The sequence below is a fragment of the Biomphalaria glabrata genome, chromosome 7 (genome assembly GCF_947242115.1).
Source record: "Biomphalaria glabrata chromosome 7, xgBioGlab47.1, whole genome shotgun sequence".
Lineage (NCBI taxonomy): Eukaryota > Metazoa > Mollusca > Gastropoda > Planorbidae > Biomphalaria > Biomphalaria glabrata.
Window position 1 is genome coordinate 24,153,335 of NC_074717.1, and position 22,754 is coordinate 24,176,088.

Below are 22,754 nucleotides of genomic sequence, written 5' to 3' on the forward strand. Positions count from 1 at the left end.
TATATCCAATGTTCTAAGATAATATGTCCAATGTTCTAAGATAATATGTCCAATGTTCTAACATAATATGTCCAATGTTCTAAGATAATATGTTCAATGTTCTAAGATAATATGTCCAATGTTCTAAGATAATATGTCCAATGTTCTAAGATAATATGTCCAATGTTCTAAGATAATATGTCCAATGTTCTAAGATAATATGTCCAATGTTCTAAGATAATATGTCCAATGTTCTAAGATAATATGTCCAATGTTCTAAGATAATATGTCCAATGTTCTAAGATAATATGTCCAATGTTCTAAGATAATATGCCCAAGGTTCTAAGATAATATGTCCAATGTTCAAAGATAATATGCTCAAGGTTCTAAGATTCTATGTACGCTAGAAAGTTTCAAACGATACCTCGGATTTCATTCACATTTTTGTATCGATTCCTCAGAAAAATAACTTTATTGTGGATGTCTAAAATAATGAAAGCTTAGAATTGTGTTTCAATTCATAAAGTCACAATGAACCTTTCAAAACCTGCGATCTGTTTGAAAGTCAGATAATGTAAAGCTCATCTTTTTCTATGGCCGACGGGTAACGAGGATGTGATGTAGATAAGCGACATTTGACAACCTCAACCTCCCTCTGGCACTGGTTGCGGCGTGAAGGGATGAAATAAATGCCTAGCATTGCGCTATGTACTTATAGCCTGGACCTTTACATTGTCATGAGTTTGTATCATTTCATAAACAAGAGCGAAATTGGTAAATTTAAACGTTTAGTAAATTTAAACTTTTAGTAAATATAAATTTTTAGTAAATTTAAATTTTGGTAAATTTAATCTGTGAGATTTGAGAGATTGTTTTAAGGATTAGACGTTAATTATGAAATATTTGTAGAACAATCGATTTTTTAACCAGCGAATTGAATGTTGCAACTGACTAACAGGGGAGCAAACTCTATATTTTCAAAATATTCAAAGAGAAGATCCATCCGGCCCCCCCCCCCCCCCTAAAAAAAAAAATTTGTTTTTCTTGCAGCCTGTATATCTGACTTGGGCTTACATAATGTGATACAACCCTCTTACCCACCCTTTTTCTCCAATATCCCCCAAAACTCCATTCTTTATATTTTTTTTCACGCTCTAATATTAATATCTGATGCCAGACATTTCTTTCCCTCCCCTGTCTGACAAATAATCAGTTCCTTCCCCCTGGGAGGATTATTGTATCTGATCACAGCCCTTGTCTCTGATGTGCCATGTTTATGTATCTGTGCGTATCTCGTGTCTCTGATGTGCTGTGTTTATGAATCTGAACACAGCCCGTCTTTCTGATGTGCTGTTTATGAATCTGAACACAGCCCATCTTTCTGATGAGCTGTTTATGAATCTGAGCACAGCCAGTGTATCTGATGAGCTGTTTATGAATCTGAACACAGCCAGTGTATCTGATGTGCTGTGTTTATGAATCTGAGCACAGCACGTGTATCTGATGCACTTTGTTTATATATCTGAGCACAGCTCGAGTCTCGGATGTCCTGTGTTTATGTAGGCCTGTGTATTTATATTATTTTAAGCTTATGTTTGTATTTATCAATTTGGGTGTGTGAGTGCTTAATGTCTGTTTTAGTTTACAATAAAATGTCAATTTCTTTCAGAAGTCAAGCTTAAGTCCAGAAACTGAAACAAGAAACTTTGTTGCTCTAAGTTAAACATTCTATGTTATTGCTACAAGTGAAACATTCTATGTTATTGCTACAAGTGAAACATTCTATGTTATTGCTACAAGTGAAACATTCTATGTTATTGCTACAAGTGAAACATTCTATGTTATTGCTACAAGTGAAACATTCTATGTTATTGCTACAAGTGAAACATTCTATGTTATTGCTACAAGTGAAACATTCTATGTTATTGCTACAAGTGAAACATTCTATGTTATTGCTACAAGTGAAACATTCTATGTTATTGCTACAAGTGAAACATTCTATGTTATTGCTACAAGTGAAACATTCTATGTTATTGCTACAAGTGAAACATTCTATGTTATTGCTACAAGTGAAACATTCTATGTTATTGCTACAAGTGAAACATTCTATGTTATTGCTACAAGTGAAACATTCTATGTTATTGCTACAAGTGAAACATTCTATGTTATTGCTACAAGTGAAACATTCTATGTTATTGCTACAAGCGGACACATTTCTCCTTTAGCTTGAACGACATTGTCTCACTATGATTTTAATAACTGTTTTAATTTGGATAAAAAAATGCTCATCTTTCTTTACATACTGATGTTTCTAAGTCGGCCATCTTGACAGGAGTGTTGGTATAACACGGATATGACATTATCTATTACCAATAGACCAATACGAAGTCCATTTCTAGTTGGGTTTTTTTTTTAAAAAGAAAGAAGTAAAAAAGAATGACAGCTTTTGTTTGTCTGACCGCTAAATGTGTCTAGACAAAGTCTTTTTTTAAGAACTTACATAAAGGTCTGTTTTAAAGAATTGTCTAGACCAAGATAACAAGACCTAACAAGACCTAAATACAACTTGTAATGGACTCACGGTATGTTACGTGTTTCTTTTATACACATACAAACATACATTCTAAGAAACATCACTTGCAAAGAATGAAAGTTGTCTACCTTGATTCCGACATAAACACTTACATATAAAATATAAATTCAAACGTTAGAGGATTGGGGGGAGGGGGAGCTAAGCACATTTTGCTTATGGGTCAACTGGGCCCTGATCACACTCTTAATCTAGTCTCTATCAAAGAGATTTAGTCTAATATCTGCTGCTTCAAATTCCTATCTTAATCGCCACCTGGCGTGTTGCAGGGAGTTTGATCTATCTATAATCTTCAGTTCTGAACATACGTCTGACACTTACAACAACAAGAAGAAGATACAAAAGCAAGGTCTACCAGTGCAAGGCACCTCGAGTAGATACAAACTGTAATAGAAATGATTCTGTTTCAAGAAAGGATGTATTCAATATAGATCAGTGATACCCAACCATTCTCAGACTGGGGAAGGGGGGGGGGGTATGTAACTGTCCTACTTGCAAGTCACGTTCAGCATTACCGAAAAAAATCGAGTCTTAGTGACGTCATTATCCTCAGTGGGCGGAATGTTAAGGTGCCGAATAGCACATCGACAAGGACCAGATGTGGCTCTCGGGCCGTGGGTGGGCATCACTGATATACATGACACTGTAAACTAATCTTGGGTGCCTCCCTGTCAGAGGCGTGCCTACATGATGCAACTAGAAAGCTTTCTAAACAACATCAGCTTTTTTTTTCCAAAATGAAATATTTGATTTTCACTAGATAGACATTAACCACTCGTAATTGTACCTTGACCTGTATCAGACCAAAACAACTGACCCTAGTGCAGGGGTCGGCAACCTTTTGAGTCGAAAGAGCCAAAAATTACAATTTACCAAATTTTAAAGTTTTTAAAGAGCCGCAATGTTTTTCTTTGCCAACAATAAATAGTACTCACACAATTAATTTTTAATTAAAAAAAACGAATATATTATTTCATATATACGTGTTTTTCACACCAAATTAGATACTATATATATATATATATATATATGGTTTTATTAAATAATTATTTTTTCTTTCGGCAACAACAAAAGCAAACATTTACTTACAACACTAACTTGTACTTCAATAACAAACAGTTGAGAAAATTCAATGGGAGGTTGGCTTTGCATGGTTTTAGAAAGTTTGGATACATTAGGCTCATAACTTGTTTTTAGTTTCAAACACGAATCTAAATTTTCATTTGTTTGTTGACTTCTTACTGTACTTTTATTTATATATGAATATAACACTTGCTTGCACGAATATGTCGATCCGAAGATACTCAGTACTTCAAATGCCAACTTCACCTCACTGTAGCATTCAGGAAGACTATTCCATGTGTCGAATATAGGCTAAGTGTCTCAACTCGAGACATTTCTTTTAAAGTTGTCCCATTTGTTGCGTAACGTGCATACATTTCTGGACATCCAACATTTTCAACTTTATCTTTGATTTTTTTTATAACTGTGCTGAAGTAATTTGTGTCAACAGTCGCATTGATTTTTATCGCGATATTGTTTTAGACATTTAAAATGAAGTAAGTGCATATCTTCTGCCAAAAGAATTAATTTTTCTTCTAAATAAACTAATTCTTCTACCAAAACAGGATGGGTTTTACTTTCTTTGCAGTTTTAGATTCAGCTCATTTCCTTTCGCTGTTATATCCACCGTAAAGTACAATTTTTGCGACCATTTGTCGTTCTCATATTCAGGGTTATTAATGCTTGTTTTCATTTAGAAATGTATTTATTTCATTCAATCACAAAGCAAAACGATTCAAGCCATCGCACTTTATTGTAAAGAAGGATGTCGGAATACTGTGTCTCCATCTCGTTAAAGGGTTCTTTAAACTGAAGATGGTAGAGTGCAATTGATAAGATGATGTTTACAATCATGATTATCAAATGTATAACCTTAACTATTTCGGAAATGAATGTTTGGACACAAAGCGCTTCTTGGTGTATTATGCAGTGAAATGTAAGAATTCGGTGGTTTATTTGGCTCCAAAGAATCGTTGTTGCTCCTTAATTTTTCTTGTCATAATTTTGGCTCCATCAATTGCTGTTTAAACGATTTTATTTAACTCGATCTTATTGTCTTCAAGGCATTTCTGCATGGCATTCGCTCCATCTTCCCCTCTAGTTTGTCATGAGAGTAGCAATCCTGGAAGATCTTCTTTTGGACCTTGGGAAGACATATACCTGACAAAATGGGCAACTTATGCCGTGCCTTTTATGTCGCAAGACTAGCAAGTGATAAGGCAGAAGAAATTTGAATATCTTCCACTTGGAAATATGTTACATTGGAAGATAATTTTAGCTATTCTATCTTGTACTGTTTTAGCGGATAGTAGCATATCTTTGACTTTTTTTTTTCAAGGTTTCTGTTGTTTTTTTTTGTTTTTGAAATCACGAAACAGTTCTTCAGGCGCACGTAGGAAGCAGTCTTTGACATACTCACCATCTGAAAATGGTTTGCCTTTTTGTGTAATTTCTATTGGTACCGCAAATCTTGCCAGATTAGCACTACTTGTAGATTGCTTCTAACTTTGAGAAGATCATTGGCTTCTAACTTATTTACTTGAAACAACAAACTATATGTCATAGCCAAAGCACGTGGTGAAGATGCCGTTTCGTCTTGCGTCGAAAGCGAATTAAAACCTACATAGAAACACCAGACGACGGCATCATTGGAGAGCTTCCGACAACTGACGACACTTACGATGCGTGTAATGGGGGGGGGGGGGTATAAGGCTGAGAGATAGAATCGGTGATAACTCTTCGTTAAACGATTTAGAGCTATTCTGAAAAATGTTTCGATAAAATAAATAATATTTGCGTATGGAACTAAAGAGCCGCAGCTTCACATCCAAAGAGCCGCATGTGGCTCGCGAGCCGCAGGTTGCCGACCCCGGCCCTAGTGGACAGAGGAGGGTTAGGGACTCCGAGCAGAACATACCCGGTTCTAACAGGAAATGTGTAGCTATAGAGTCTTGTACTAGATACGCTTAGTGCGAGTTCCTCACATTTCGTCATTTTGTCGAGTCAAATCATTCTATCAGTTCACCCCCCGCCCCCAGCGCTAGTGCTGTTTATTTCAACATTTGAACAAATTGTAATGAAAATAAAACTATATCGTAAATAAAACAAATGATAAACAGCCAAGTTGCAGGTGTGGAGTGAAGGATATATTGAAGTAGCGGTGTAAGGTGATAGACTGCAAATAAAGAGATCTATGTTAAGCTCTGCTAAGAAAGTCCAAGTAGCGGTGTAAGGTGATAGACTGCAAATAAAGAGATCTATGTTAAGCTCTGCTAAGAAAGTCCAAGTAGCGGTGTAAGGTATTGGTCTACAAATAAAGAGATCTATGTTAAGCTCTGCTAAGAAAGTCCAAGTAGCGGTGTAAGGTAATAGTCTACATATAAAGAGATCTATGTTAAGCTCTGCTAAGAAAGTCCAAGTAGCGGTGTAAGGTAATAGTCTACATATAAATAGATCTATGTTAAGTGCTGCTATGAAAGCCAGACAAGGTGAGATGGTGAAGCTAGAAATCTATAAATATACCTGTAACAGACGATCTGCTTTGACTTCCGTCCTCGCTTGGACCCCTCCCACTGTCTGCCCCCGTAGTCTCGCGAGAGGAGCTGCTCAAAATCTCGTCAGCCATTTTTTCTTTTGGTGGTGACCTCCATACCTGAGGGAGTGGACAAGAAAAAAATCTCTGTATTTTATTTTTGGGGGAAGAATCAGGGTTGGTGTGACCTTTAAAAGTCAGAAAAGGCGAGTTTTGAAAACCTGACCTTGAGAAGCAGGCCAAGTTTACGATATGTTTTAATTAGGTCTGACATGTCAATAGAGAATAAGAATAGTACAGCAATACAAAATATCAATTGGTGTTCTTATTGCGAGGGACAGTTCATCTCTCAGGGGAGCTCAGTGATAGAGAAAAGTCTAGACTAACTTCTTGCTGCTAACTCAGTCAATAATGTTAGTGTCAGGGTTATCTTAGTGGATACTAGATAGTCTTCATTTCCTCAAAGTTATTCTGCGTGTTTGTGACCAGCATTTTACCCAGTAATATATTTATATCAGGTCTTGATTGTAAACATGTTAGTATAGGCGGAGCAGTGTAACATATCACTTAGACATGTTGACTGACCAAATATGTTTTCTCTGGTACATTATATCGTACCGTACAAATATGTGTTCTCTGGTACATTATATCGCACCGTACAAATATGTGTTCTCTGGTACATTATATCGTACCGTACAAGTATGTGTTCTCTGGTACATTATATCGTACCGTACAAACATGTGTTCTCTGGTACATTATATCGTACCGTACAAATATGTGTTCTCTGGTATATTATATCGTACCGTACAAATATGTGTTCTCTGGTACATTATATCGTACCGTACAAACATGTGTTCTCTGGTACATTATATCGTACCGTACAAATATGTGTTCTCTGGTACATTATATCGTACCGTACAAATATGTGTTCTCTGGTACATTATATCGTACCGTACAAATATGTGTTCTCTGGTACATTATATCGTACCGTACAAATATGTGTTCTCTGGTACATTATATCGTACCGTACAAATATGTGTTCTCTGGTACATTATATCGTACCGTACAAATATGTGTTCTCTGGTACATTATATCGTACCGTACAAATATGTGTTCTCTGGTACATTATATCGTACCGTACAAATATGTGTTCTCTGGTACATTATATCGTACCGTACAAATATGTGTTCTCTGGTACATTATATCGTACCGTACAAATATGTGTTCTCTGGTACATTATATTGTACCGTACAAATATGTGGAGGCTAAGTGACAGTTATAAATCTAAATACTGGACTGGACTGGGACTGCACACTTGATTGGACTGAAATGAAACCATCTATTGATTGAAACTGTCAGTGTCATTTAATATGTAATTAAAAGAACGATAAAACCATACTTGTACATGAGCGGAAAAACAACAACAATCAATCCAGTAAATAGGTGCCGGAGCAGTTTTAAGACTTAGCCACAAATAGTTTTACTTTTTTAACATAGTTTCGTTAGCAGCCATTTTATTTTGTCGAGGTCGTCAGCTTTTCAAAACTAGCACCATTTGACTGTGATTTACTGTCGATTCGTTGATAGGTAGTATAAGTACTTTAGTGTGATGAAGTTATATTTAACTACTCGCTAACTAAGGACTCTTGTAAAAAGATTATAAAATAAGACGTTCTTAGACTGTGGTCCTCCCTTGACGTTCAACGCATAGGGCAGCAAGGTGTCTCCACAGGGATCGGTCATAAACAACTCCCACAACTTCAACCCACAGCCGATGTCCACAGCTACAACCCACAGCTGATGTCCACAGCTTCAACCCACAGCTGATGTCCACAGCTTCACCCCACAGCTGATGTCCACAGCTTCAACCCACAGCCGATGTCCACAGCTTCAATCCACAGCTGATGTCCACAGCTTCAACCCACAGCTGATGCCCACAAATTTCAAGTCTTCTAAGGAGTTTGACGTCATGCTAGACGCGAATAACTTTGTGGTCACTTTCAGTGTCCAGGTAAGGTCTGTCAACGTGTTTTGTCTTGCCTAGGACAATGTCCTGAGAATCTCATACGAGGTTCGGACACCAATTCACGCAGGTGATGAGTGCGCATGTGCGGAAACGGACTTCTCAGCCAATGAGACATGACAAGACAATTGGATATGACAAGACAATGAGATATAACAAGACAATGGGATATGTTGTTAGTAAGTCCAATAGCCCACTCCGTTTCCCATCATGCAGGAGTGCGATAGTATTTCTTTGTTCTTCCTAAGCTACTCAGTGCGATAGTATTTCTTTGTTCTTCCTAAGCTACTCAGTGCGATAGTATTTCTTTGTTCTTTCTAACCTAGTCAGTGCGATAGTATTTCTTTGTTATTCTAAACTACTCAGTGCGATAGTATTTCTTTGTTCTTCCTAAGCTACTCAGTGCGATAGTATTTCTTTGTTCTTCCTAAGCTACTCAGTGCGATAGTATTTCTTTGTTCTTCTAAACTACTCAGTGCGATAGTATTGCTTTGTTCTTCCTAAGCTACTCAGTGCGATAGTATTTCTTTGTTCTTCCTAAGCTACTCAGTGCGATAGTATTTCTTTGTTCTTCTAAACTACTCAGTGCGATAGTATTTCTTTGTTCTTCCTAAGCTACTCAGTGCGATAGTATTTCTTTGTTCTTCTAAACTACTCAGTGCGATAGTATTTCTTTGTTCTTCTAAACTACTCAGTGCGATAGTATTTCTTTGTTCTTCTAAACTACTCAGTGCGATAGTATTTCTTTGTTCTTCCTAAGCTACTCAGTGCGATAGTATTTCTTTGTTCTTCTAAACTACTCAGTGCGATAGTATTTCTTTGTTCTTCTAAACTACTCAGTGCGATAGTATTTCTTTGTTCTTCCTAAGCTACTCAGTGCGATAGTATTTCTTTGTTCTTCCTAAGCTACTCAGTGCGATAGTATTTCTTTGTTCTTCTAAACTACTCAGTGCGATAGTATTTCTTTGTTCTTCTAAACTACTCAGTGCGATAGTATTTCTTTGTTCTTCCTAAACTACTCAGTGCGATAGTATTTCTTTGTTGTTCTAAACTACTCAGTGCGATAGTATTTCTTTGTTCTTCCTAAGCTACTCAGTGCGATAGTATTTCTTTGTTCTTCCTAAGCTACTCAGTGCGATAGTATTTCTTTGTTCTTCCTAAGCTACTCAGTGGCATAAATGACCTTAAAGAACTGGGAGCAATAGACAGGTGTTATTGCACTTGCAGGCGTGAAGAACGTGAACCCATTTCATTACGTTTTATTGTAAATCTGTGCCTTTTGGGAGGCACACTATGAGTCCTACATAAACATAAACACACATTCCGCTTACGTCTCGTCCTGAACACAGAGCCAGGTTTTAGAGTGTTCTCTCCACAACGAGCCGCTTGTAATAGATATTAAAACTCCTGTCATTCTAACCCTTGACACCGAGTATTCAGAACGCGATCATTCGAAAATGTTTGTTGCAATGAAGATTGCTGAGCAAGTGCAGAACAAAAAAAAATCTTGACTGAAGAATTTAAACAAATTAAAGAAACATTTGATAAGAAATATGAAGTTACTTGAAGAAGTAAAGTATCAACAAGTCCGACAGAGCCATTGACCTAGAGCCATTGACCTAGGGCCATTGCCATAGAGCCATTGACCTAGAGGCATTGACCTAGAGGCATTGACCTAGAGACACTGACCTAGAGACACTGACCTAGTGCCACTAACCTAGAGCCATTGACCTAGAGACAGTGACATAGAACCATTGACCTAGAGACATTGACCTAGAGACATTGACCTAGAACCTTTGACATAGAGCCATTGACCCAGAGCCATTGACCAAAAGCCATTGACATAGAGGCATTGACCTAGAGGCATTGACCTAGAGACACTGACCTAGAGACACTGACCTAGTGCCACTAACCTAGAGCCGTTGACCTAGAGACAGTGACATAGAACCATTGACCTAGAGACATTGACCTAGAGACATTGACCTAGAACCTTTGACATAGAGCCATTGACCCAGAGCCATTGACCCAGAGCCATTGACCAAGAGCCATTGACCTAGAGCTATTGACCAAGAGGCATTGACCTAGAGACATTGACCTAGAGACACTGACCTAGAGCCATTGACCTGGTGACAGTGACATAGAGCCATTGACCTAGAGACATTGACCTAAAAACATTGACCTATACATTGACATAGAGACATTGACCCAGAGCCATTGACCTAGAGCCATTGACCTAGAGACATTGACATAGAGACATTGACCAAGTGACATTAGCCTAGAGACATTGACCTAGAGCCACTGACCTAGAGCCATTGACCTAGAGACATTGACATAGAGCCATTGACCTAGAGCCATTGACATTGAGACATTGACATAGAGCCATTGACCAAGCGACATTAGCCTAGAGCCACTGACCTAGAGCCATAGCCATAGAGACATTGACCTAGAGGCACTCCCCTCGTCTCGGATTCAAGACTAATGTAGTTCCTTAGTAAGTTCAGTTCATTGTTTTATGGCATTGTTAGTTATTTCAATTTCTCTGCAACCTTCAAGCTTTATTAAATATAAATTGGTTTATATGCATGACTAAACGCATGACGCGTAGGACATAATCATCTTTTTTTTTTTGAAATAACGTCTGTATTATATAAGATAAGATAAGAATATAGACATTAAAATTAATTCATACTTTAGTTTGTCAAGTCAAAGAGCTAGTGAGAGGTAATATAGGTCAAAGTTAAGCAGTAGTTTTCTCTATTTCTCTCTCTCTCTCTCTCTCCCTCTCTCTCTCTCTCTCTCTCCTTAGTGAAGAAACAATAAATGACCGTCAGGACTATGTATTTTTAATAGTATGCAGTCAGTACTTTGAAAAATGTACCTTCCTAAAGTGTCGGGCCTAAAATTGTTGTTTTTTTGTGCTCTCGATCAAAGGAAAGAAGTTACGCTTCATTGACCACTCCGTCCGAAAGTCCCAATCTACTGGATAGTTTAATCACATCGTTCGGTTACGACTGTTTCAGTCAGGCCCAGTTCCCAAGCCGAGACCTAAGTTGGTCTTTCGTAGTCCTACTACATATTGCCACCTAACCTTAAGATGGCCGCCACACGGAGAAGATCTGCGTGGTCAGTAGGGTTTGGGTTAACATTTCTTTCATCCTCAGCACGTGCAATGCTCCAAGTGCTGAGTTATTTCTGTGGGCAATGGTTCTTTCCTCTTTTCACCTACCCATTTATTGAGGCTGTGAAAGAGTTCCCTAGTTAAAAGCGTGCACTCCTCTCTTCCAGTCTTTACACATTCTATCTTCACTGTTACTTAAGACTTTAAAGTCCAGTCTTTACACATTCTATCTTCACTGTTACTTAAGACTTTAAAGTCCAGTCTTTACACATTCTATCTTCACTGTTACTTAAGACTTTAAAGTCCAGTCTTTACACATTCTATCTTCACTGTTACTTAAGACGTTAAAGTCCAGTCTTTACACATTCTATCTTCACTATTACTTAAGACTTTAAAGTCCAGTCTTTACACATTCTATCTTCACTGTTACTTGAGACTTTAATGGCGGGGTTGAAAAAGTCTAGTCTTTGGCATTTCGAGTCCGTAGTCTGAATCATCTAGAACTCAAACTTAATTATTCAAACCATTTGATCATTAGTTCCAGTTTGAACCCCTCAACCTTCCACTCCTGCGTGTATGTACGACAGATATTAATACATTCATGCATGTCTAAATCACGTGCCCAACAAGAGAGAAGAGATCGCTAATCGAATGAAACAGATCGTACCTTATCTGAGTTACCGGACATTGAAGCGACCTGCAGCATGGGCAGATTGGCTTGAAACGTGGCCAGGCGAGTGACATTTCTCTCCCTGCTGACGTCAGGGGCGCCGTCTACGTCACTGATGACACTGTTTCGGTTGGAGCCGGAATCGCTGCAGGCCAGGGCGCCACAGTGATGATCCTGTTCAGAAATACAGAGAGTGGCAATTACGAAATGTAGTTTATGTCATGGGAGAGCAGCTAGATCTTAGATCATTTGAGTGTGCTTTCATTATGTTGTTTTCAAATGAGAAATAGACTTTCTTTAAAAGGAAAATTAAATTAATTGTCTTCCTAGTCAAACTAAGAGTATGAGTGATTCTGTGTGATTGTATATGATCCTTGTCATAAAAATCTTGTACAGCATGATTTTGAAACGACAAAACTAGTCATTGCTTATTCATATTCATTTCTAATCCTGCTTTCCATTATACATGACGTAACTAGATTCCTAGACATTTAGAGTTTAAGATAAAATACTTGGATCTGTCACGATCAGGACATTTACTTTTGTTATTAAGAAAGTTACAATTAATAAAGAAAACATTTGTTCTATCAATGAGTCATTGTTATGTCTTGTATTACGACAGAACTCACACATATTTCAATTGTTTTAAAGCAAGATGGAGATGAAATTGGAAACTGATTTGATATTTAAAAGAAGATTAACTTGTACAATGAAGTATGAAAAACGTAGTTTCGACCACTCACAATACAAGTAAAAAGTAAAGTTAAGTTCCCCTTTCAGACCTTGTGGTCTATAGGGCAGATGATTTAAAGGTCATCTGTTTCTGTGCCTACGGTTAACGAGGGTGTCATGTGGCCAGCACAACGACCAACCGCCTTTACTTTTCACCAACTAATGTCGGGTATCTATTAGAGCTGGGTGGACTCAGAGGCGCCCGAAGATCCCGAAATTAAAAATCCAAGTCTTCACCAGGATCCGGACCCCGGTACGGAAGTCAAGCGCTTTACCGCTCAGCCACCGCGCCTCATGGTTCATACAAGTAAACATTATCAAATTATCTTATTCTGAGTAATTTAAAGCATACATCTCCAAGTTCATCTCCGGGTATATTCTTTCTCTCATTCTCTCTCTCTTTCTCTTCTTCTGTCTTGCTAACTCTTCTTCTGTCTTGCTAACTCTTCTTCTGTCTTGCTAACTCTTCTTCTGTCTTACTAACTCTTCTTCTGTCTTGCTAACTCTTCTTCTGTCTTACTAACTCTTCTTCTGTCTTGCTAACTCTTCTTCTGTCTTGCTAACTCTTCTTCTGTCTTGCTAACTCTTCTTCTGTCTTACTAACTCTTCTTCTGTCTTGCTAACTCTTCTTCTGTCTTGCTAACTCTTCTTCTGTCTTACTAACTCTTCTTCTGTCTTGCTAACTCTTCTTCTGTCTTGCTAACTCTTCTTCTGTCTTGCTAACTCTTCTTCTGTCTTGCTAACTCTTCTTCTGTCTTGCTAACTCTTCTTCTGTCTTGCTAACTCTTCTTCTGTCTTGCTAACTCTTCTTCTCTGACTCTGTTGTCTTGTCTTCTCTCTTAATGACGAAATAACGCCACTGCTTAAATCATACATAACGCCACTGCTTAAGTCATATATAACGCCACTGCTTAAGTCATATATAACGCCACTGTTTAAGTCACATTGCATCCCCCCCCCCTTTTTTATCTTCTTTAACCCCCCCCCCCCCTCCAGTTTGAATGAGATTCCTTGTTGCTTGCTGATGTTCTCTTGATGCAGCTGAGAACATGAGATGGGCAGGGATGGTGGGAAGACCTGGTCACAGTTTATAAATTGCCGCTCATTAGGGGTCATGTTATTTGTTTCATCCGACTAATAATATCGTTGCTCAGATGTCAAGGCTCTGGGAATCGATCTTGCTTGGCTCATTAAACGCACAGATTGTCTCCCCTTATACAAATGTGTGGGAGTCATCTCAGCGGTATTACTACTGCCATTATTATTACTATCATTATCACAGATGTTATCATTTGGAACAAGGCTTATTAGTGGTACCAAGCCAGGAGCATAGATAGCAGAAAGAGAGAATCCTGGAATCCGAGACCCCAGACCTCCCGAACGATGAAACTTTATTTTAATGTACCTCCAATCCGATAAGAAATCAAGGGGAAAAATAGCGGACGGGAGATATTGTGAGTACCAGTAGTAGAACCTTTTTTTTTTCTTCTATAGTTTAAAATATGGATCGGTGTCTTCAAAGAACATCAGTTACGCAATCCTAACCGCAGCGTTCCAGTATAAAGACGTAGGACTTAGTTGAAATATTGATTATTTGTAAATATCAAGATTTGAGGTAGTTTGTGACGTCACTTGCTGTTAGCTCTACTAATATGAATTAGAGAATAAAACACTTATGTACTCAGCTATTTAGAGCCCTCATTGCATGGCTGCCTCTGGCCGTGTGGTACGTACTTAAGACTGTCGTCAATTCAGTCCAGTGGCGTAGCAACCATGGCATGAAGGGGCACATTTCTCACCGGGCGCATGACTTATGGGAGCCCACAGACGTACACAAATTAATTGTCATGACATTTGTACTTGTTAGAGGTCATAATTGATTTGAGTTGAACTAATTCTTGCAAAAGGTGATGACTCAACTCAACTCAACTCTACTTTTTACTTTCTTGAGAGGGGGGGGGGGGGCACCGTTATACCCCTAAACCGGGTCACGGATACCTTTGTACGCCACCACGATGGTCCCGTGTTCGAATCCTGCCTAATTCTATCCCCTGCCGTCTTGCTGGACGTTTGGATTAGGGACGTCCTAAACTTCTAAGACGTAGCATTTTCAAAATTGGAAAACATGGTCGAAAATATATTAGCGAGTTTAGGAAAAAAACAAAAAGAAAATGGAGTGGGGATACATCAAATCTCTGAACAGAAAGCTCTTAAAAGTGTATCGCAAGGGAAAAAAAAGAAACAAAAAAAAGTTTTGATATTGTCAAGCTTATGACGCAGAAACAAAAAAAAGTTTTGATATTGTCAAGCTTATGACGCAGAAACAAAAAAAAGTTTTGATATTGTCAAGCTTATGACGCAGAAACAAAAAAAAGTTTTGATATTGTCAAGCTTATGACGCAGAAACAAAAAAAAGTTTTGATATTGTCAAGCTTATGACGCAGAAACAAAAAAAAGTTTTGATATTGTCAAGTTTATGACGCAGAAACAAAAAAAAGTTTTGATATTGTCAAGCTTATGATGCAGAAACAAAAAAAGTTTTGATATTGTCAAGCTTATGATGCAGAAACAAAAAAAGTTTTGATATTGTCAAGCTTATGATGCAGAAACAAAAAAAGTTTTGATATTGTCAAGTTTATGACGCAGAAACTCCAGAAGAATCCTAATATTGCAGCTAAAATCATTTTCAAGATTCCGGTGTGAAAGATCCGGCAAAAATTAAGGGAGACAAGCGCAATCACTCCGACTCGTGTCATCGTGATTATCTTCACTTAGCTGCTGCGTCATTAACCAGGCCCGCCAGCCCCTCCACCCCCCCCCCCCCCCCTTATTCTTCGCCTTTCATTTCCTGCATCGCAGATGCCGGCTAATTCTGTAGGATGCCATTTTCTTGGCAGTCCCTCGGCTGACCTTGACCTTTATTATTCAGATTTTTTAAAAAAATGTATCAACATTGAAATAAATACGCACATGTTATTAAAAAAAATATTAGTGATGTTGAAAAAAATAAAAATGTCAGCTGGCAGCATGAATTTGTCATGACATGTCATTGCCTTGAAGAGAAGTTTCTTCACGCGTTGGAGGCATAAATCTCTAGACACTCGCTCTCCACCCTCCCCTTTTTAAAAAAATTTAGCTCTTCTTCTTTCCAAATTGAAACATGCCACAACTCAACTCCCTCTCAAGAGCTTGAGATTTATGTTTTTCATTGATGAACCTCTAACTACGCAGGGCACGACACTACCACCCCCTCACCCCTTGTAGTCTATCTATAAAGCAGAAAGTGTAGAGCCATGGACTAATTGCATGCATCTCAGATTGCATCATAGACACGACAGCTGTCTGATTGAAAAGTCACACTGCTGTGTCACGTGACTGGGAGCTGCAGACGGTCCTTATCACGTGACATAAAGGTTAAAGGGCAAGCGACGCAATACGTTTCGATTAAGACGAATGAAACAAAAGGATTTCATCAGAGGCGGATTAAAAGGGCCACAACGTTGGGTGCTGAGCTTCGAGGAAAAATGACAGCTCGGGGTCATGGGGGTCGAATACTTTCATTCAAGTGTCTCCAATCTCTTGCATTTAATTAAAAGAAACAAAAATTCGTCGAAAGCTCTTTTAGTGGGGATGGAAAAAAAAAAGATCTCCAGTGTACGAGGAAGCTGTGTAGGCGACAAAGCAGCATTTCAAATAAACATGAGTAACACACAAAACTAGAACAACTAAATTCCACTTATCTTATTCGTGGTAAACAAGTAACACAGACTAAAAACGCAAAATACCTAGGTGTTATAATAAATGAAAAACTGTCATGGAATCCCCATATTGATGAAACTATCAAAAAATCAAACAAAGCATTAGGGTTTATTAAAAGCTATTTCTATAAATCAAATTAGAACATAAATCTAACACGTTATTTAACCTTAATTAGGCCAATAATAGAATATGTATCCTCTGTTTGGGACCCCTCATAACAAACGAATATTCACATTTGACTAGAGCAGGGGTGGGCAACCTTTTTCTACCGAGGGCCGCATTTTAAAAATTTGGGGACTGGCGGGCCGCATAAATTTTTTTTTACTCACAATTGAGGAATCACAACAACAGTTAGCAATTTCTTGAACTAATTTTACGAATATTTTTTTAAATTAAATCGTCGTCCTTTTACATCAGAACATTTCACCACAAATGTACATTGTACTTCATGTGAAACATTTAACTGTTTACATCCGTGCATAATGTTCTGTAACAGTAGAACTAGCTTACTAGTTGTTTTGTTCTTGCGACTGCTGTCAAATTACAGTCAGTGAGCATCGACCTGCTCTAACACTTTATAATTTTGAAACAAACGAAATAAAGCGTGTTCACAGATGAATCAGGTTCCGAATAATGTGAAAGCTTCGCAGCAAAGTTTTCTTAAGTATGGAAATACAGCTTCTGGCAGTCATTAAACTTCCGTGGAAGAACTCACTGGAATTACTCTTTCAGGTCATAATTTGCTTGGAGGTATGTCATCTGGAGCTAAATCAACTTCTGCATTAAATGGTGACCTGATGGTATTGAAAACTAGTTCCAATTTCTTGACGTCTTAAAATTTGCTTTCAAACTCCACAATCAAGGAATCCAAATAAGCCTTGTACTTTCAACCATTTCACTAGAAATAGTTTCACCTTTCAGCTAAGGAAAATGATAAAACCTAATTTCACTTGCTGGCTCTAGAAATGGAATAATTTTGTTTGAAAAGATTTAAGATGCACATACAATTCATTTGCAAACAAAATATTACAATGTTTAGAATGATAAACATGAAGACTGTCTTCAACTCTTCCTTAGAAATATTAGTAACAAAGTCACAGTCAATGTCCTTCAATGAACCTAACTATTTCTTCCATGAGATTCCATATTCTTCTAGGCCAGCGGATACTACTGTATAATCTTCAAGTACTTCTCAGAACTGCCAGTCATGGCCAGCAGATAATTGGAGGCCCTTGGCAAAGTGAATTTGGTGGCCTCAAATAAAAATAAAATAAAATAAAAAAGCGACAAAAGTAAAATTATTCAATTTATTAAAAACCTATTGTACTTCAACAATAACATTGAGGACAAGATTCACTATTTCTTCTCTAAAATAATAGGGACTAAAGTAATGCAAGGCCCTCACCAATTGGGGACCCTAAGCAGTTTGTCTATGCCTAAGGCTGACCCTGTGCCAAAAATAAGATCATTGAGAAATTATTTCCAACAATATATTTGATATTCAATGCTTTATTTTTTTATTAAAAAGCCTGTTTTTTTCTTAGTCCAAGCACCAGCTCCATTTGTTGTTACACTTACCATCTTGTACAGGCCGACCCAACACTTTCAACACAGTTTTTGATAGAGTTGAATAAATACTGGCTTGTGTTTATCTTTGACTGAATGTTTCGAAATATTGCCACTAAGAATATTCTTCGTTTACTTTAAACTTTTTAGAATGACGTTTAAAGACAATGTTTATTTAGCCTCTTCATGATAAGTGATAAGAATCAAAAGTTTCAATAATTTCCAGATCAATAGATATTTACAATTATTTATTTAAATATATTTGCATTTTTGTATGTGTAATGTGTGGGGACAACTGATTTCTTTAGGCGTCGGCGGGCCGCATAAAACACTTCGGCGGGCCGCATGTGGCCCGCGGGTCGTAATTTGCCCACCCTTGGACTAGAGTGACACCTTTAGTAAAATCACTAAATTTAGAAAGCCTTAAGGACAGAAGACTTAAAAGTAAAGTAGCAATTATACATAAAACACTGAACCATAATCTTCAAATAGAAAAACAAAACCTAACAAATGCTCAGAAAGACACAAAGATAAAGACATATCTCTCGTTCCATATGCTGGGACAAATTCGTACAAATGCTTCTTCTTCCCTAGTGCTATTAGAGCATGGAATGGGTTGCATAAGCCTGCCAGGAAAACCAGTGACTTGGCAGAATTTAAGTCATTGGTTAACATGCATGACCAGATGCATGACGCGTAGGACGTAATCATTTATTTTTTTTTGAAGTAACGTCTTTATTATATAAGAAAATAAATAGTCTTAATTATGAATGAAAAATGCTATGATATAAAGGAAACCTACGAATGTTGTTATGACGTCTGACTGTCCGTCGGTCGTCTGCCTTTTATGTTTATTTTTGTATAAAAAGGAGGTAGGGTTGAAGATAATCAAATTTTACCAACGCCTAAAACAATTTCAAAATATTTGAGACGGCTATCACCGTCTAATCATATATATTGAACCAGTTATATAATATAAAATTAGTATTTACATAATATTTTATATAATATGTTCTGGAATGTAATACACATGCTTCACCACACACACACACACATGCATGAATATATAAGATAATAAGATGTTAGGTGGCGAGATGTAGAAACATGAATAACTAATAGCACAGATCGGCCAGAAGTTGCCCCGCCGAATGATAATGTCTCTGAGCTGTGTCCTGCCTGACCCAATACCCACAGGGCACATGGAGCGTTCTTGTGGAACCCAGCGACCTTACTTGTTTTCTTATTTTATCTGGTGCGCCAGTGACATCTAGGGTGCACCAGTCCCGACCCCCCCCCCCGACGTCTGTAAACGTTGACACCCGTATTAACTCTTTAATGCCAACATCCATAAGGAGGGAATGCTGCTTTAGATGAAGAAAGACAAAAAAAAAAAAAGTGACCCTAGACGTTCTGGGGGGGGGGGGGGGGGGGGAGATAATGACCTAAGAAAAAAGCAGACGAGAAGAAGAAAAGCGTAGGGGGAGGGGGGAATGGGTGCTTACGATGACATGGTGACCGATCTCCATGACTGCGGAATTAAGAAAGGGAAGATAACTTTTCAGATTTATGGTATTTTGTCATGAGTTAGCGCCCCCTTTTTTTTCCCCTAAGAGATTTGCTTCTCCCGCTTCGATACCACGTGCTTCCGTGTTGTTTTTTTATCCTTGTATAGTTTATGTCCGCCATCTTGTTGCGTGTCATTCTCCTTCCGGTCTTTCAGCCGATGCATTGTTTTACAATCATCTGAAGGCAATTTTGTTCAGCAACTTCTCAGGGAAAGATTTCGACACATCACATAGAGCGTAGATTTCGTTTATTTCCGGTTAGGTTTGTTTTTCTCAGCTCTACCCCCCCCCCTCCAAAACCTTTCTATTTCCCCTGTTTTTATTATTTTGCTTTATTACGAAATCCCAGGCCGCCAATATTCCCGACTTCGGGTATTTCCGAATATCGGTAGCGGAAGCAGACGATCTGTACATGACCTAAATTTAGAGCGTATGAAACACACTATTTCTGTCTACGTGTGCTGCTGAGATGGAAGATTTGCGAGACAGAAATCAATGTATTGTTTCCTTGGACACATTTCCTTGCCCGGCTTGTGTTTGGTAAGGGTCTGTGTGTTACACGTGTACATCAATAGATAGGCCAGCCTTCTAATGCTTTGTGTTGATGCATGTTTTTGTTGCAAGGATCTAACTCCAGAGAGTTTGTCTATCCTATTTTGTCCCCTTCCTACACAACATTTTGACAACGATTCTCACTTCTGCATTTCTGACCCAAGCATCAAAAGCCAATCATTGTATTTCTTTCAAGAGTCAGGCAAATAGCAGATTATCCCCTACCCACCAACCCCCCTTTCACCTCCAGTGTCCTCCCAAGGATGAACTTATTTTCCCTTGTGTGTATTTAATTATTTAACAAATCATTACCCCCCCCCCTTCTCACCCTGTTTATCGTTACACAGAGACGGGAAAAAAAAAACCTCACACAAATCTCTGCAAGAAATGATTTTTTTTAAGAGGGTGTTTTTCTTTTTTTTTTATTAAAACATTTTTTTTTTTTTCATTTTTTAAACTGGGTCACGTCTGATGCACAAATAATTTCGAAAACAATGTGTCAGGGTTAAACTGTCAGGGGAAAAAAAAAATTGTCAAACACGTGGAGACAAAAAAATGTGACTATGTGTGGGGGAGGGGGGAGTGGAATCTGTAACGTATTACCAACACACACACACGCACACACATCCACTAGTTCGGTAAGGGATCAAGGTGTCCAGTAACATCAGACTAACTCCGCCCCCCCCCCTCCTCCATGTCAATGCATTAGTTTTGAATGGGCAGGGGAGCTGATATACGTTTACATAAACATTAACTCAATTAGCTCATTTACAGTGCCAAAGTTGATATATCGCTCTATACACTGCCATTTACATTTCTACTAAATATGTTTTAGTTAGTTCTAGAGAAACAAACTTTCCAACTAGGTTTACTTCATCATCAGAATGACATAGAAACTATAGTCTAGCAAGCAGACATAGAGAACAGAGATAGACTATTAGGCAATAGATGGGATGGGTCTAGCAAGCAGACATAGAGAACAGAGATAGACTATTAGGCAATAGATGGGATGGGTCTAGCAAGCAGACATAGAGAACAGAGATAGACTATTAGGCAATAGATGGGATGGGTCTAACAAGCAGACATAAAGAACAGAGATAGATTATTAGGCAATAGATGGGATGGGTCTAGCAAGCAGACATAAAGAACAGAGATAGACTATTAGGCAATAGATAGGATGGGTCTAACAAGCAGACATAAAGAACAGGGATAGACTATTAGGCAATAGATGGGATGGGTCTAACAAGCAGACATAAAGAACAGAGATAGACTATTAGGCAATAGGTGGGATGGGTCTAGCAAGCAGACATAAAGAACAGAGATAGACTATTAGGCAATAGATGGGATGGGTCTAGCAAGCAGACATAAAGAACAAAGATAGACTATTAGGCAATAGATGGGATGGGTCTAGCAAGCAGACATAAAGAACAGGGATAGACTATTAGGCAATAGATGGGATGGGTCTAACAAGCAGACATAAAGAACAGGGATAGACTATTAGGCAATAGATGGGATGGGTCTAACAAGCAGACATAAAGAACAGAGATAGACTATTAGGCAATAGATGGGATGGACCCGGTAGACAAATAGTAAAGAACAGAGATAGACTATTAGGCAATAGATGGGATGGAACCAGTAGACAAATTGTAAAGAACAGAGATAGACTATTAGGCAATAAATGGGATGGACCCGGTAGACAAATTGTAAAGAACAGAGATAGACTATTAGGCAATAGATGGGATGGACCCGGTAGACAAATTGTAAAGAACAGAGATAGACTATTAGGCAATAGATGGGATGGACCCGGTAGACAAATTGTAAAGAACAGAGATAGACTATTAGGCAATAGATGGGATGGACCCGGTAGACAAATTGTAAAGAACAGAGATAGACTATTAGGCAATAGATGGGATGGACCCGGTAGACAAATTGTAAAGAACAGAGATAGACTATTAGGCAATAGATGGGATGGACCCGGTAGACAAATTGTAAAGAACAGAGATAGACTATTAGGCAATAGATGGGATGGACCCGGTAGACAAATTGTAAAGAACAGAGATAGACTATTAGGCAATAGATGGGATGGACCCGGTAGACAAATTGTAAAGAACAGAGATAGACTATTAGGCAATAGATGGGATGGACCCGGTAGACAAATTGTAAAGAACAGAGATAGACTATTAGGCAATAGATGGGATGGACCCGGTAGACAAATTGTAAAGAACAGAGATAGACTATTAGGCAATAGATGGGATGGACCCGGTAGACAAATTGTAAAGAACAGAGATAGACTATTAGGCAATAGATGGGATGGACCCGGTAGACAAATTGTAAAGAACAGAGATAGACTATTAGGCAATAGATGGGATGGACCCGGTAGACAAATTGTAAAGAACAGAGATAGACTATTAGGCAATAGATGGGATGGACCCGGTAGACAAATTGTAAAGAACAGAGATAGACTATTAGGCAATAGATGGGATGGACCCGGTAGACAAATTGTAAAGAACAGAGATAGACTATTAGGCAATAGATGGGATGGACCCGGTAGACAAATTGTAAAGAACAGAGATAGACTATTAGGCAATAGATAGGATGGACCGGT

At 38.2% G+C, this 22,754-nt stretch overlaps 1 protein-coding gene across 3 annotated transcripts in view; it reads right to left on the reverse strand.

Moving 5' to 3' along the window:
* The window catches only part of LOC106052405 (protocadherin-11 X-linked-like), a 240,552-nt gene that overhangs the window by 13,139 nt on the left and 204,659 nt on the right, over positions 1–22,754 (reverse strand). For all 3 annotated transcript variants that reach the window (XM_056034424.1, XM_056034425.1, XM_056034426.1), the window contains 2 exons: positions 11,973–12,149; positions 6,155–6,284 (listed from right to left, as the gene is read on the reverse strand). In XM_056034424.1, coding sequence (XP_055890399.1) covers positions 6,155–6,284; positions 11,973–12,149 — 307 coding nt within the window. The remainder of the gene's footprint in view (positions 1–6,154; positions 6,285–11,972; positions 12,150–22,754) is intronic.